The sequence below is a fragment of the Manacus candei genome, unplaced genomic scaffold (genome assembly GCF_025592945.1).
Source record: "Manacus candei isolate 608988 ecotype Guabito, Panama unplaced genomic scaffold, ASM2559294v1 h1tg000015l, whole genome shotgun sequence".
In the NCBI taxonomy this organism is placed as follows: Eukaryota; Metazoa; Chordata; class Aves; order Passeriformes; family Pipridae; genus Manacus; species Manacus candei.
In genome coordinates, this window is record NW_026138063.1 from 18083899 (window position 1) to 18100051 (window position 16153).

At 42.6% G+C, this 16153-nt stretch overlaps 1 protein-coding gene across 1 annotated transcript in view; it reads right to left on the reverse strand.

Annotated features, from left to right (window-relative positions):
* SGPP2 (sphingosine-1-phosphate phosphatase 2) overlaps positions 1–16153 on the reverse strand; it is a 37057-nt gene that overhangs the window by 19894 nt on the left and 1010 nt on the right. The window contains exon 2 of the mRNA XM_051781454.1: positions 3312–3470. Within this exon, the coding sequence (XP_051637414.1) occupies positions 3312–3470 (159 nt within the window). The remainder of the gene's footprint in view (positions 1–3311; positions 3471–16153) is intronic.

The following is a 16153-nucleotide window of genomic DNA, read 5'->3' on the forward strand; positions in this document are numbered from 1 at the left end:
CATTTGAGGCCTGGTTTGTGTGAAGCTATTTTTCATCTCTGTACTTCCTGGTTGAAGTCACGACAGTCACAGGCTTCAAAACTTTGTCTGTGCAGGTTCAAGAGCTTTTACTTCAAATTTCTGGAGAAGAGAAGCAAAGACACCAGAGTACCTTCAGCACTGACCCAGCATCTTGCTCAGAAGTTTCAGTTATTTCCTCCATCTATCCAGAAAGGTAAAACCTGCATATGTACTATGAATCCTCAGAGGAAAGACACCATTGGAACTGCCTTATGCATGTTTCTTCTTGTGATTGTACTTTTATTTAAAGAAGCTCCTTTCCTGTGTGGTTTGCAGCCAGCCCCATTCTCTCTCCAACTTCATTTTGTTAGGGACTTATCTAAGTTTTCAGTCTGCTCAGAAAATAGTCTGTTCTTTAATCATCCCTGGCCCTGCTCCAGTTTGAAATCATCTTTCTCAAATGGGGGTGACTGGCTCTGCATAAAATATTACAGATAAGATGGCAGGAAAGCTTTGTAAACAGCATTAATGCTGCTTTGATTCTTAAGGGAAGAAACTCCCCTGATTCATCCTGGCAAACTGACATTATTTCCAACTTGCAGCAGAAACTCACAGGTTTAAGTTGGAAACAGCACAAACCAAAGTACCACCCTCAGCACCCTTCTGTTTCTCCAGTGCTCACAGGCAGCCCCACTTCTGGCCGATGATCTCACCCTCTTTGTCACCACCATCCCTGCCTACGATGTTCCCAGTGTACCCAGCTCTCACTGGGAACTCTCACTGGTCCACTCCCTGCTGAAGAGCTTCACTAACAGCCCCTCCTCATCCTGAACATCTCTTTTAAAGGGAACTACTACTACCTTCCTCTTAAAGCTCTCCCTTTGATACCAACTCCTTTCCCCTGATGGGTAAGAGCCTTCTGCAGAACATGCCTGGGTGCTGCACTTGCCCCTTCATACTTTTCCCAGACTTCAACTGGCAGCTGTTGCCAGAGATATCAGGTTACCTGGATTTTTACTTTTATCTAACACAGCTCTTAGCCCCACATCATCATCATCCATTCAGAAGCATTTCTTCAAAACTCTGGATTGCACTTCTGCTCACCACTGTGTCACCAGACAGGTGTCCTTCCACTGCTATCAACCAAAAACCTCCCAGTTAGCTAACACCATGGCTTTGTCCCACTGACTCCTTGGCATTTCCCATGCAGCTAAACCAATTGTGCTGTCACATACATGACTAAGACCAGGCTGGATGGGGCTTTGAGCAACCTGGTCTAGTGGAAGGTGTCCCTGCCCATGGCAGGGAGGATGGAAGTAGATGATCCTTAAGGTCCCTTCCAACCCAAGCCATTTTATGATTCTGTAAGACAGACCAGCACCACTTACAGCACTGTTAATACCAGTTCCTGCTCACAGCCTTCTCGCCAGCAAGAAACCCACCCAGCTGAGCTTGCCATAATATTAACACATGGCCTGCACAGACATCTTTAGTCATTTCACAATTACACATAATCAACGTTTTAAAAATACAGGTTGTCATAAGCCCATATATTTAAAACAACTTCCCCTTTTCATTATAAAGTGCAAATCCACAACTCCCTCAGTAACTGGAAAAATAATATTAATAATCATAATATCACATGCTTGAATACTCTAATTACAGAATCACAGAATATGCTGATTTGGAAGGGATCCGCAAGGATCATCAAGTCCAACTCCTGGCCCTGCACAGGACCATCCCCAAGAATCACACCATGTGCCTCAGGGTATCATCCAAACACTTGAACTCTGTCAGGCTTGGTGCTGTGACCACTGACCTGGGGAGCCTGTTCAATGCCCAACCACCATCTGGGTGAAGAACCTCTTTCTAATATCCAACCTAAACCTCCCCTGACACAACTTCAGACCATTCCCACAGGTCCTGTCACTGGTCACCACAGAGAAGAGATCAGTGCCTGCCCTTCCTCTTCCCCTCACGAGGAAGTTATAGACTGTGACGAGGTCTTAAACCAGACTAGATCTGGCCAGTACTCAGAAGAGCTCCTTGAAAGAAAAAGACAAGGCAAGTCTGCATGTGAGGAGCTCTAAAGAGTCATTTTCTGAGCAATATGCAAACCCAGAAGGCAGTGACTACCAATTTTCATCTTCTGTGGCATGTTTCCAGAAGCAGTAGGTGTACTCCTGGCCAAAACCCAGCTCTAATTATACAGTGTCCACCTACTTCTACATTTCACTTGCAAGTTATTTTTCATGTCCTCTTTATAAAATGTATTGACTAGGGTTATTGGCACAGAGCAATTGATGCCTTCTCTCCAAGACCGTGTGTATTTGAAGTGTATTAAGAATTCAAATAGTTTTTATTATTTCTTATCATATTATTTGGTCAAAAGACAGAATATTATTAAACAGAATTGACCAAATCACAGAGAAGCTTCACTGTAAAGAAAAAAAGCTAGCTATCAAACCCAAGTTTTTACCAAACTTCAATTTCTTAGATCAATTGACAGCTAAACCTCCATGGTCCTGCCATCTGCCAGAGGTGCTCACTTACCTCCCTTCCTTGTTCTAAAATGGTCATATTTGGGCAGCAAAGATCTGATCAATACCAGGATGAGCAATGTCAGTGACAAAAGAGCCAATCTCAGCCTGAAGTGCCTGGTTATCTACTATTTTTTCAGTGCCAGAATGGAAATACATTTTTCTGGATACCCACAAACCACACTTGTGAAGGCTGAAGCAATGCAGAAACCAGTTAATTTGAGAATGCTCTCGTATTAACAAAGAAATCAATGCTTTTAAGTCTTAGTCTTCAACAGATAATCTGATTCCCCCCCCTCAAATTACTGCTTATCCTGCTGCAGTCTGCACATCCCCTTACTATCAGGTTTATAGTAATTTCAGTCAAGCAAGAACTATGCAATAAGTTATGCAGAAGAAATTAGAATAAGAGAAAGATTTCCCAAAGTTATGAAAAATTATCATTAAAATACTATGACACATTGGGAAGGAAGTGTTTTCCCCAACTGTTCTATGTAAATCCTATCAGCAGCTGAATCTGTGATTGGGCTGGAAAAAAATAAGTCAGTCCAAGATGTGGCAGAGATGAGCAGACACCCCATGTCAACTAATGCCTGCCAGCTCCTCTTTCAGCATCACAATGCCTCTGATTCCTGAACACACGAGTTATGTATAAATAGTGTCGGTGCTTCTTTTGTTTGAAGGGATTTTGTTTGTTCAAAGGGTTATTCTTAAATATTCATTTGCTGTAGATGCAGAATCAACATTTAAATTAATCATAGAAATACTTACAGACCAAACAATTATCATTCTTCTAGATACGGAGTGATCAATATTCCAGTAGGTAAATGGAAGGAAAGTGATATAAAAAATCTCTTCACCCAAAGCAGCTGAAAACCTGAACAAGTAGTAGTAGAAGTAGTTCTTCACAATATACTTCTGTGTGCAGCCCTGGAAAAGGAGAATTTTGCAAAGTTTTAATGAATTAGAAAATCACAGTAAACATTTAAGATACTTTAACTGCTACAGTTCCCAGACCTTAAACTAAACAACTTGTTATAAAAAGTGTCAGGAAACGAAGTTCAACTTTTATACTAAAATGAAGACTATAGTGATAGCTCAACTATGTTTCCTGCAGAGCAGAAATCTATTCAGGCTAATTAAACTGACAGAAACTTTCAAGAGAAGGGATCAGCTCTTCCTCGAGGGTAATAAAGAGTATTTCAGAAAAGAGTACTGATGTGCTAAGTTTTTACATCTGTAGACAAAGCCACCATTGTTTTCACTGTTGAGATGAAAAACATAAACTGCAATTAGCAAACCACTTCATTTAGGATTTGCCTCATTATAGCAGGTAAAGTTGGGCCAGCTAGTATGAGAAATTTGCTGCCAGGTCCACTGACAGCAGCATCCCCAGCACTGCCCTCAACACCAGGCTCTCCATGTGCCTCCCACTCCATGCTGCCCATGGCAGGATGCTCAGGGAGTCACCCCACGCTGAGATGCCACAGCTGTAAACTACAGCTCTTACATGGAACTGGGCTCAGCAATCGCAGCTGCACGAGCAGATCCAGGGGAAAACAAGGCTGTGAGTGGGCAGAGAGAGGAGCTGCCCCTGTCACCACCAGATTTTCACTTCTGTGAAATCTTTAAGTAACAACCACCAGGTTGTCTCTTTAAACATTACCAGCAGATACATTGCAATCAGTGACACTTTAGCACTTTATTTATTCATTTTATTAAGCTAGATATTTCATTCAATCTCTGGATTTGGCAGCTGGATGATTTCATAAGATGTACCCCACCTAACACGTTTGTATTCTCTCTTCTGAAAGGTGACACCCAGCCCTCCAGGGCTGGGAAGCCACAGAACAGCACTCATTGCTAAGTCCATGACTTTGTTCACTTGTCCAAAGTGTCTAGAAAAGGTTTGCTGCTGCTGCTGCCATTTGAGACTAGGACACCACTAAGCACCCTCACATCCTGTCAGCAGGAGCAACATGCAAGTCAATCACATTTTATAGGAATACCTGTACACTTAAGGAAAAAGAAGGATATATATACACACATATATATACACACACACACAAATGTATATGAAGAGAATTTTTGCTTTGGGGAAGAAGCAAAGGAGCCAGTCTAGTCCCACTCCATCTCCCCCCAAAAAATTAATATAGAGGTTGCCTATGTAAATATGAGATGAAAGAACTTCCTAAAGATGAGAACTAAGAAGGGATCACAAAGGTTTCAGCATAGACACACTAAGTTAAGATACAGCTTTGACATAAGCTAGCAAAACTCTTCTAACAGGAACACTGTTATGCTCAGAGTGGTCTGTGTAATTCATTAACCAGAGAGAAACTCTCATCCTATGTGCTAGTGAGAAAATGTAAAAATTGTCTAAGGAGTCTAGATATACAATTGTGACTCGTTGTAAAAGCCATTAGAAGTTTCAGTCATTTCATCTGCTTTTAATGCAGAGATGAGGCAAACTGCATAGACACTACAAAAGGAAAATGGAAAGAAGTTGCATCCATTCACCTATCATAGAAAAAACACAACTTAAATTGATTTTTGTGTCAATAAACAGAAGAGATGAGTCTGAAACGCCGGGGTCAGAGGAGTGTTCCACCATCTATCAGTAGCAGAGGTCACAGAGGATTTACTAGAATCCCTCTAGGATAACACAGCAGTATGCTGGGGCTGGCCAAATGACAGAGCAATCAGTCTGAGTGTCTCTAGTCTCATCTGCCACTTAGAAAACACCCCAAGTGCAATTAGCACTCCAATGCTGCTTCTGTCTGAGATTCTGAAACCGTATTTGGTGACACTTAACATGGCCCCACAGAAAGCCCTCTTCTGGCATCACTAACTCCTCAATTAAGCATCAATCCTCCAAGGTATTAGGAATGATGTGCTTGTGTGCTTTAGCTCAAGATGATCAGATATATCCCTAAGGTAATGCTTTTGTATTCAGAACCTGAGGGATAAAATATTCCAATTCCAATAGCTGTTTTGTGGGCAATAGTTTTTCAAGTTCTAAAAGAAATCTGGAGTTAAAAAAGTATTTTCAGGTAGAAGGCAGGGCCAAGTCCTTCCACGTGATTTTTAAAACCTTTCTTTTTCTTTCTCCTTTCCTATCAGAAATCACCCCCTACACACACTTGTTTGGGATTTTTTGTTTGCTTGGGTTTTTAACACTTTCTTTTTTTAACTCTACACCAGCAGTTGTGCACAGCCAGTGCGTGGCAGGGGACAAACAGAGTCTGTCTGTGACCCACAGTGCTAACAGCCACATGTCAGACATGCACAGTATCACCACTTGATGTTGGGTAGTGCATGGTAATAAAAAGTTGATGTTTGCACTCACTGTGATCCTAAAGCATTGTAAGTACAGCAAACCTGCTCCATGCACCTTCAGACAGCAGTTAGCTCACGTTCACTATTAATACACACTATTCCTGCAGAAAGCAAAGACTGCTGTGCTTTGAGAAGTGTCTTCCCTTTTTATTCTCATTCTAACCCCAGTGCAGGAAAAGTGATTGCAATTGTTCATGTGAACATTTAGCATATTCTAACATTCTCAGAAGTTTATCCAATCTCTAATTTTAAGTAACACTGATCTTTAGACTTGGTTATTCTTAATGTACTGAAGTGATCTGATGCCTTTCACAATCCCTGAAGCCCTTTCAGTGAGTCAGCCCTTTCATGCATCTCCACTGCTATTTGGTCTGGACCAGAGGGGTTTTAATGGGCAGTAATTAAGGCTGTATATAAAATCAGAATTTTAGAGCATTTCAGAAGCAAGATGCTATAAGCCATGACATTTGCAGATGACACATAATTTCCCACAAATGACTCTTCTCATCAACTGTAAAGTATCTACTTTTTAAAATCCTTGACTGCTCAGAATATAAGAAACTCTCATGAATGGTGAGTCTCTGTAAATTAACTACTCACCTGAAGTACTGTCATGGAAAATGGCTATTGAAGGTCATCCCACTTTGGCAGTCTCTGCATTTGAGTGGGTCACCCACACCAGGTGCTGCCTTATCTCAGGGCCCTTGAGTGCAAACCCTGTGCCACAGCACCCACCCAACCTCCCTGGAGCATCCCCAAAGCATTCCTACAGAGCAGTAATGACAGGGCCAGCAGAGCAGGGCAAACCAACACCATGGTGACTCTGGAGATACAATAACAGACAATGACACAGCATAGCAGGAATCCATCATTTTAAAAGGATGTGCATATGTAACATTTAGCCATCAAAGCTGAAGTGAGGGAACAGCAACTGCACCACTAACAGAACTTGTATTTTTAGGCAGAGGTATAACCCCACAAGACAAAAAAATAGTAGCTGTGTAAAGATACTGCTCCTGCAATTCCTGTGGGATATCTCTTGTCAGAGATCTAAACAGGGCTTATCTTGCCCTGTCTCTAGAGACAAGCTTTGCAGCATCAGACTTCTAAGGCTCAGAGTCTGACCCAGAGATACAATTAACCAACACTCTGTTCTCAGCTCTCAATTACTTTGGATCTTTTAGAAGATGTACATGTTTAATTGAAGTTCTTGAAGTCCCTTCCTTCCCCTTCCAACAGAATTGCCTTGCAGAAGATCAGTGATTTCCCTCCCAAAGTCCGTAGTTAATGCATTGCAATATTTATCATTTCAGTGATTTTTTTACTGCAGTAAAAAAAAAAAAAGGTACAAAATTTAGAGAAGTCACCAGGAACAAGGGGAAAAGCCAAAAATTCTAATCTAGATGTTGCTGCACATAGAGAAAGTGTAAATCAGACAATTCAGCCCCAAAGGGCAGTGCTGTCTGGAGTATAAGCAGTGGGAAAAAACATTCTGTACTCCAGTCTTCTGTAGAAACAGTCAGTCTTACATCAGCTTCTATGTTTACTAGCAGTTAATAAAAGAACCTATCAAGTCACAACAAAAAATTAGATATTGGTGATTAGATTTTGGAAAATGAGAAAAAGCAAAAACCACGATTATCAAAGGCTTCAGCTCTTCCATCCATCTCAATGTCAAACACATTCAGAGTTTCCTGAAGATCCAACAAGCAGCTGAGAGCACTCAGTAACACTCCAGGACCTATGCATTCACCTTCCCTGGGAGCAGCAACACTGGAACTCACTGCTCCAAGAGGAAAGAACAGGGTGGCCACAAGACAGGCACTGTGCCCAAGTGGGAGATCCTGATGTGGCCACGAGCCCCTCACAGGGAGGGCTGGGGGCAGAGCACCCATGGTGAGGTGAGGGAGGAGCCAGCAAAGGAGGGTTACAGACAGATGGAAGGAATTGCAAAGACGTCAGGAAGACAGTGGTGGGGAGGGCAATAGCACAGGAAGCCCCAAGGCATGAAAAACACACCTAACCAAACTCATACATATGTGCAGCTTCCCACTCTGTCCAACCACTTTTAAAGAAGTAATTCATTTTTTACCCTCTACAGAATGTGAGGCAGCCAGTGAGCAATAGTTGTGCAGTCTACATACTGTTCTTATTGAAGGAGGGACACCTAGAGCTAATGAAACCTCAGAAATGTGGAGACTGAGACAAACAGAAATCACAAGAAAATGCCATAAAGTTCAGTCCAGCTCTGCTGTTTGCAGCAAGTGCTTGTTGAGTAGTACACAGAGAGGCAACGTCCAGCTCCCAGCAATTACAGGGACATGTGGTCTGGGACCATCAGCTGATGCAGAAGCAAAGACAATCACTGCATGAGAAGTAACAACACATCAGCTTCAAGCCAGAGAGTCACAGAGCACTTTCAGTCACCTCAGGCAAAGAACAAGTGGGGAGCCTAAAAACCAGGCAGAATCCCAGTAACATTTCTTAATTCATTCAAAGCACTAAAAAAGGCCATTACCTAAAGCTCTCAGCAAAGGTACCATAACAGAGCAGTGTTGCAAATGGCACCAGGGATGGCTGGAAGCTGTCAGGCTGAAAGGGGCTATGCTTTGCCAGACCAAAGCCTGAGACCAGTCTAGTAGTAAAGAGGACATGAGCATCCAGGTCTTCCAACTGTCCCACTGGGCACAATGGTCACCCAATCAATCTCTCACACCATTCACCACATTTGACATCAGTACATCTTCATCCAAAATTTCCCCTTCAGTCTGTAAAGGATGGTGTAGCTGAGACAGACACACACACCTGCACAATCAACACACACCCAGCACACTGAAGCTGGAATGGGTTCAGCACACAGTTAAAATAGCTCAGCTTACGTGTGAAGATTTAATTTTTTAAACTTCAGATTATAACTCCTTCCACTCCAATTAGTACTTGGGAGGTAGACTGAATTATAGGTTTTATTTCTGTATCATGCTTTTGAGGTAACACTATTAGCCTCCTTCATTCAGTTGGAAGAACACATAGAAGTAACAGAATCTGCCAAGTAATTTAAATGTAAAGGGAATAACATAAGATTAGAGTTGACAGAGCATTTGTTCAGGCAGTTAATAGGAGGAATCAGTGAAGGAAAAAATTGATTACGTTGTCTTTCTAAAAGAAAGCCTTCTTAAAGAAACAAAGAAAACCCCATAAGTCTTTCAGATGCATAGGGGCATGGTTACAAGAGTGAGATTGCTTATGAAGGACCTGCAAGTCACTGGAAGGACAGCCTTGGGCTTCCTAAAAGACAACCTAAACCAAGCCTAGTCCAGCTTGTCTGCCAAGGATGGACAGCTTACACTCTCATCACTCCAATGGAAGTTCATCTAAAATTTGTCTAACCTGTCTTTACTGACACCAGTGGTGGAGGCTCCATTGCTTCTCCAGGCAATCTCCAAGTGGTCTGCTCTCCTGCCACCTAGCCTGAAACTTTCTTAATAAAATAGTCATAGGTTTAAATTTCAGTATCTGCTGCAGACAAGGAAAAAATTGTTTCCCCTCTCTTAAAGCTTACACAGGAGAAGGTTGCACAAGCATTCAGAAAGGACAACTGTGCTCTCTTCCACTGCTTAATCACCTGGTAATTCTTCCAGAAGATAGTTAGCATTTTCCAGACACAGTACTTAACATGCCTGTCTTGAATTTCAGAGCCCAAATATCATGGTGCAGTAATGCTGAAGAAACACTCCTGCAGAAATTCATTCATTTTGAGGGTGGTTTTCAGAGGCATGCCACCATTGAACCATGCCCAACCTGTGATCTCCTCTACCCACTTCTTTTCCTCCATGAAATCGCTACCAAGTCTATTGTTTTCCATTCTGCAGTTGAGTATCTATTACAACTGCTTCTTCAATAAGTATCTGCACCTACTGAACAGAAGCCGATTTTCAAACACACCTTCAGCTTGACAAGACTATTTGACTTCCGTTCTCATCCTCCAGCCTGACTGCAGTTTCTCCTAAATTCACCTCACAAGCAGCACGTCTCTCACAGTCAAATTTCCAACTAGTTATTTCCACATAGATATGAAGCCTATTCTGAAGAGACTCTCATTGTTTTCCATCAAAAGGTGCCCATTGTGGCACTCAAACTTGCAGACCATGCAGCTTCATATATTCCTTTCTTAGCCAATACCCGGAGAGTTGACAAACTCAGGGAAACAGAGCAGTTTAGGTTGGAAGGGACCTTTAAAGGTCATCTAGTGCAACCCCCAAACCTGCTAGCTCATATACTTTGGAGCTTTTGCCAGTTGCTAGTAAAAAAGCGAGATGTTCTGATCTTCTCCACACAGTGGTCTCGTGAGATCAGAATCATGCTTCCCTCCTTTTCTTCTGGTGTAATTTTGAGGAATCCAAAAAGGTCTACCTTCCACCATGATCTTCAGAGTTTTGAGCACACACCTATACACACCTCCCTGACACAGAGGGTAAGGCCTTTCTGTTTGCTCCCTTGCATGCTCTTTATGGTAAGTTGTTCCTCTCACGGCCATTCCAGTTGCTCGAGTGACACCCCCGATGTCCAGGTCTTACTCTTTTGTTTTTAATCACTGATGTGTGTTGGTAGCAGTTTCCTGCCAAGAAAGCTGCACAACAACAGTGTAGGTAGGGCTGTGTGCATCTCCTTCTTGATGAGCTCACCTCCTGCATCCCCTCAGCCCTGCTTTGCCAGCCAGAGGTTGGGCAGATTGACACAGTTTCAAGTGCCATGACAGAAGCGGTGGGTGAGCTTCCCATGCACTTCAGCATCCTCCCACATTCCAGGAAGAACTGGCCAATTTGTGCAATATCAAAACAACAGGGCAAAAGGGAGGCAGGAGAGGGAAGGGCAGAAGGAAGGGCTTCCTTCCTCCCTATTTTACAGTGGAAGAACAGGTTTATTTAATTGCATTTTAATTTACGAGAATTAGACTGCAATTTTGAGAGGTGCAACATAGGGTCCACACCTGGAAATGTCTGAGGAGGTTATTTTAAGGGCTAGGTAACATTTGTGTCTGTGGACAGAGGGAGGAAAACACATGAGTTAAAAGCCAGAGAAAGAAAATTACAGGCAGTACAGAAAGATGGGCATTCCAACTTCAAAGCAGATATCACATTCCTCTGAAACATAACTGTACTTCATCTCTGCAAAGGCAGAGTGTTACTAAAACTGTTTTTGGATAGAAGAAGGATGTGTCACAAAACAGCAGTTTTCAATCTGCACAGCATTAGATGGCCACCCTGCCTACACACCAGCTCCCTGCAAGCACCACCACCTCTTAGTTCTGACTTCCTGCCAAAAACACATGAGTCAGAGCATTACTAGGACCTGCATGGCTGCTAAATAGCCAGGGTGTTCTCAGAGATATAGGGGAGGAGGAATGGGAAGCCTCTCTATTACTTTTCCCCCAGCACACCAGGTTTGAGGCGCTCCCAGCTGATGGGAGCTCCTCAACAGAAGCTTAACCTGACCTAACCCACCCACATTCACATGTGTGAATGGCCAGTGACCATGGAGAACCAGCACTTCACTGTTATGTTTCTTCTCAGAGCAAAAAGCTTGTTCTCATCTTAAGATTTTGTTTTAGAAATTAAACCTATCCTGGAAGCTTGACACCACAGATTAGTCACATATTTCTACCCAGCAGCACCAAGAACGCAGTCAGTTACTTTTGCACAAAGATTGGTTCCACAGCAGAGGTCTACCCTGAGAGGCATGGAGCAGTAAGGCTTCTGGAAGATAAATGGGCAGAGAAACATTTACCATTTTCAGAAAACTAAACTATTATTTTTTTAATCTCTGAGTCCCTTCCCTGCAAACACTCAATATTTGCTCTTGTGACACAATAGAGGTGTCTGACACTGCCTTCTGTAAAATAAAGTACCCCAATGCTCTCCCTTTGCAAGAGGAAATTGCAATGGGAAACACGGAAGGCAATACACCTAATTAAGCTGGTTAACATAAGTATTTATAATTCTATCCAGTGGAGTGAGCTGCAAAGGGGATAACAACCTGGCCTGGGGTTATAGAGTGACCACTCAGCTTCCTGTGTGCCAGAATCCAGTTTGCAGCTGCGAACTGTCTTCAAAAGGAAGAATTAAACATTTTTATTTTTATATTTAGTAATAAATATTTCCAAATATAGTAATAAAATAAAGTAGCAATAAATCAGCAATGCAGCTCCATATTAAAGCATTTAAATGCCTCTATATCTAAACCAATAGCAGTTTACCTTGAATAAGTAGCAGATGCTAACCAAATTGAACTGATATGAAGCCCTATAAAGCAGGAAAGTGAATAGCCATTTAAAATAAAACTCTCATGGTTTAGACAATGCTACCCACACATTCTAGACCTCAGATTTACTTGCCATGACAGACAATAGTCACCTTCCACTGTCCAGATGACCCATAAACATTCCCTGCAGAGCATATACACAAGGTAAAGTGAAAGAACTGGCTGTTCAAAGGAATTTTCCAGAGACAACAGATTTTCTCTGGCTTCTCATCTGTTAAACCTACTCCTGTTCTCCAGAGCTCTAAAGGAGAAAAATGACAGCAGATGAGCTTTTATTCTTCTGGTTGATATCTGAACTAATGGCCTAAGACATTCAGCAGAATTATAGAGCAGTAAGTGGCTCACCTCCAAGCACTGGAATTAATCCTAGGATCCTGACAGCTCCTCATTACGAGGTTCAATGGCCTCCAAAAAGATGACTGAGGCTGTGAGCCAGGAAGCACTGAGTCATGAAGCTCATCATCACAGGTGTAAGGACTCGGGCTGCTGGCACAGCCCCTCACACACCCCCCGCACTAGCACCCACCTGGCCAGCAGCAGCTCTCTCAGCAGTTGGCACCACACAGCCACCACGCAGGATACCTACTGCAATCAATGAAGCTTCACAAACTTCTCTCAGCATCAGGCATTTCTGCAGCAAGATCCTGAAGATGAGACGGTAACAAACGACACACGTCTGGCTTTGCTGTCTGTTCTCCGCAGGGGACACTGGGCTTCTCACTGAGGAGTGGCAAACCCAGGGCTAACAGATTTTCACAGGGTTGCCACACACTACTTGAATCTTGGATGCGACTGTACTGTCATCTTCCAAAGGACCATCACTCACAGGGCTGGCCCAAACCATCCAGTGAAACCATCTCACTCATACAGAATAACATCATCCCTTAGTGCCTGCTTAAACCTTAAACCAAAAATCAGACACATGCAAGACAGACAAGCTCCCTCAGCAGCCACACCAGGTAGGGGATATTGAACATGGAGTACCAGAGCATGGGAACAGCGTCGGGGAACGTGAGCCTTGTGCTCATTGAAATAAGAAACTGGATCTCATGTTTCTCCAGCTGCAGCTCCAAACTGAGGAACTTCCAAAAGTTCAGCTGCATTCTCTAGGAGGACAAAGTGCTAGCAACTTGAGGCAGGAATGCCTTGCTGCCAGTTCTCCTAACAGTGCTCATGGGCATTTTTCACAGGGGTTTGTCTCATCTGCTGGACCTACCCCAGCTACCACCAACTTACTGCTGCACGAAAAGGGAAACAACATGAAAGCAAGTAAGCCTGCGAGATGATTAAAAAAGAAAAGTAAGATTCTGAGGCTGATGTAAAACTCTATTTCAAGGGAACACCACAGAAGAGAGAGCTTGACTCTAGCCCTAGAACAAGCATGCTTCAAGTTACCAGCCATGCCATCACAGCAAAAGCGGTGTTGTCATCTACGTCTTGCCAGTAATTGACTACAATTTCTGGGAACTGCAATACATTTGAGCTGGATGTGCAGTTTTTACCCACTTTTTCCATTTCTGTTACCACCACCTTGCTGTTATCCTGGTTACGATCCTCCTCACCTACAACATGAGCAAGAACCATACAATCACTAAACGTCATCAGGCAGTTTGTAAACATTGTGCCAGTTCGGAGCAGTTCTGGCAGTTAAGGTATAACTACAGAGTAAACATGAACTGTACTCTTTCAAAGGCAGAAAGAAAGATCTCAAGAGATGATAAAGCATCTGGGAAAGGAAGAGTGGAGAAAGACAAACAAATCTCCACAGAGAACTTTGAATAGATGATTATTTTTTTCCTTTGCTCCCTTTCATTCAGGCTATTAATTTCAGGAGCAAAAGTCCATCAGGAGATTAAAGATAAGCAGAGCTCCACTTTTTAAACATATCTAGCATTTATTTGGCAAGTCACAGAGCACCAGAGAAATCCTCAAAAAGCAAGCCAGTGTTTTTAAGTACACAACTTGAAGACTTTATACAGAGCATCAGGAAAAGATACCTTTCAAGCAGTTTCAGAAATAAATTCCTTGTGAAACAAGCTAATAATAGAAAGGAGTACAGAAAAGAAAGTAGTATTAGCTAGAGACAGGATAATTACAAGAAGTTACTGTCTTGTCTTCTGTAGCAATAAAAACAGACAGTTTCTCCACTAAAAGCCCATGGGTTCAATATGCAGTCCAAACCAGGTCATAAATCCAGTTAGCATCTTGGACTAGCACCATTCTATATCATCCACAAATACCAGAGTTTTCATCTGAGGTATTAAAAAGTGTTTCTAAATGATCTGGTAACCAGGGAACATCAAGAACATGGGCTAGGCAACTAATTCAATGTTTAAGTAATTCAACTAATTCAATAATTAATATGCAGCTGTGGATGTCACATCTAAGCATTTCATTCCTTGTCTCATCATCTCATGGCAACTCCTGTGGGGCAGACAGGACTGACTTCCAAAGATTCAGGAATACAGCAACTGTAATCAGGCCTTGCTGGCTTTTTTTTTTTTTTTAACAGGTTATACATAAAAGAAGACACTCATGAATTGTGAGCAGCCCTCCTGGCAACAGATGTATGCAGGTAATTAAAGTCCTCCTTCTCCCAGATGAAGAGCTGTCCTGTCTCTTTACCCTCCTGAGGGATCCTCTTTTCTCTCCATCCAGTATGACATCCATCCCTACCAGGTGTGTCCATGTCCTCCCAAACTACTACCAGCTACAAGCCCTCAACTCCCTTTTCCCAGAGTCTCTCCAGCTGGGACACCCTGGCACACAATCCAGCCCATGTCCGATGCAGGGACCTGAGAGCTGGCACTGAAGAAAGGGGGAATGCCCTAGAGAGATGGGGCTGTGGCAACCCCAGCATCCAGTCAGCCATTCACATCTTCACTGCATGCAATATACTCTGTTTTCAGATATAACCCACTGATTACACAAGAATTCACACAGGAGAACCTGAAAACCTTTAGCTACTGCATTGCAAGAACAAAGTAGTGTGAGAGTTACTACCTCACAGAAACCACTTGTCCTGATGACACGAACTTTGAAACTCCCAAGTTTCAGGAAGGGATAGATGAGCATAGAGCCACTCCAAGTCGTCAGGAGGAGATGCAGAGGCAGCGCTTAAGCACCTTTCTACAAACACCTGCAGCTAACAGCAAGAAAATACCACTGTTGATAGAGAACTTATGGCCAAGGAATTTGCTATGTGTATGAAACTCCTAAACCTACTTATTTGCAGATATGTCAGGGCAACCCCAGTTCATTTAGCAACAGAGCAATGGGCCTGGGAGTTGGCATAAGGGAGATCCAAATTCACTTTTTTCATCACCTGGCAGGTTGGACAAGGCCCTCCTTGTAAAAATGGATTTTCCATTTCCCATTTCAAAAAAAGGAGCAGAGAGAGTCTATCTTTATAATTCTAGGACCTGAAAGAAAGAAACTCTATTCAAACCATTACTCCCATCTCCATTTGGGAGGGATTTGAACCCAAATTTCACATGTTTCAGAAGTTAGTGTCCTAATTCTATGGAAACAAACCCTTTTGCTTCTATCTCCAAGTTTCATGTAGTCTCACTCAGGACACATTCACCCTCCATATACAGGTAGTTGTGCCTTACTTTGTGAAACCCAAAACAGTTGCTCAAGGTGAACAGCTGCATTCATGGATCATTAACTTGGACAGTATTTTAGTATCAACACTGCTACATTAGCTATGTCACTGTGCAAAAGAAAGCAACAACAACAAAACTTCCTGTGAATTATCTGCATATTTTACCCAAAATAGATCTTACTGTAGTTCAGAAATTAACAGGCTGAAGAACTACATCTTCTAATTGACAAAGAGTCAAGCAGCAGCTGATGAAGAGTTTTAGATGCTTGAAACGGGAATCCGGGCACTGGGTGTGAAACAGGGAAGGAGTAGTAGAGTTGCAGCATTCACGGCTGGTCCTTGTTTATTT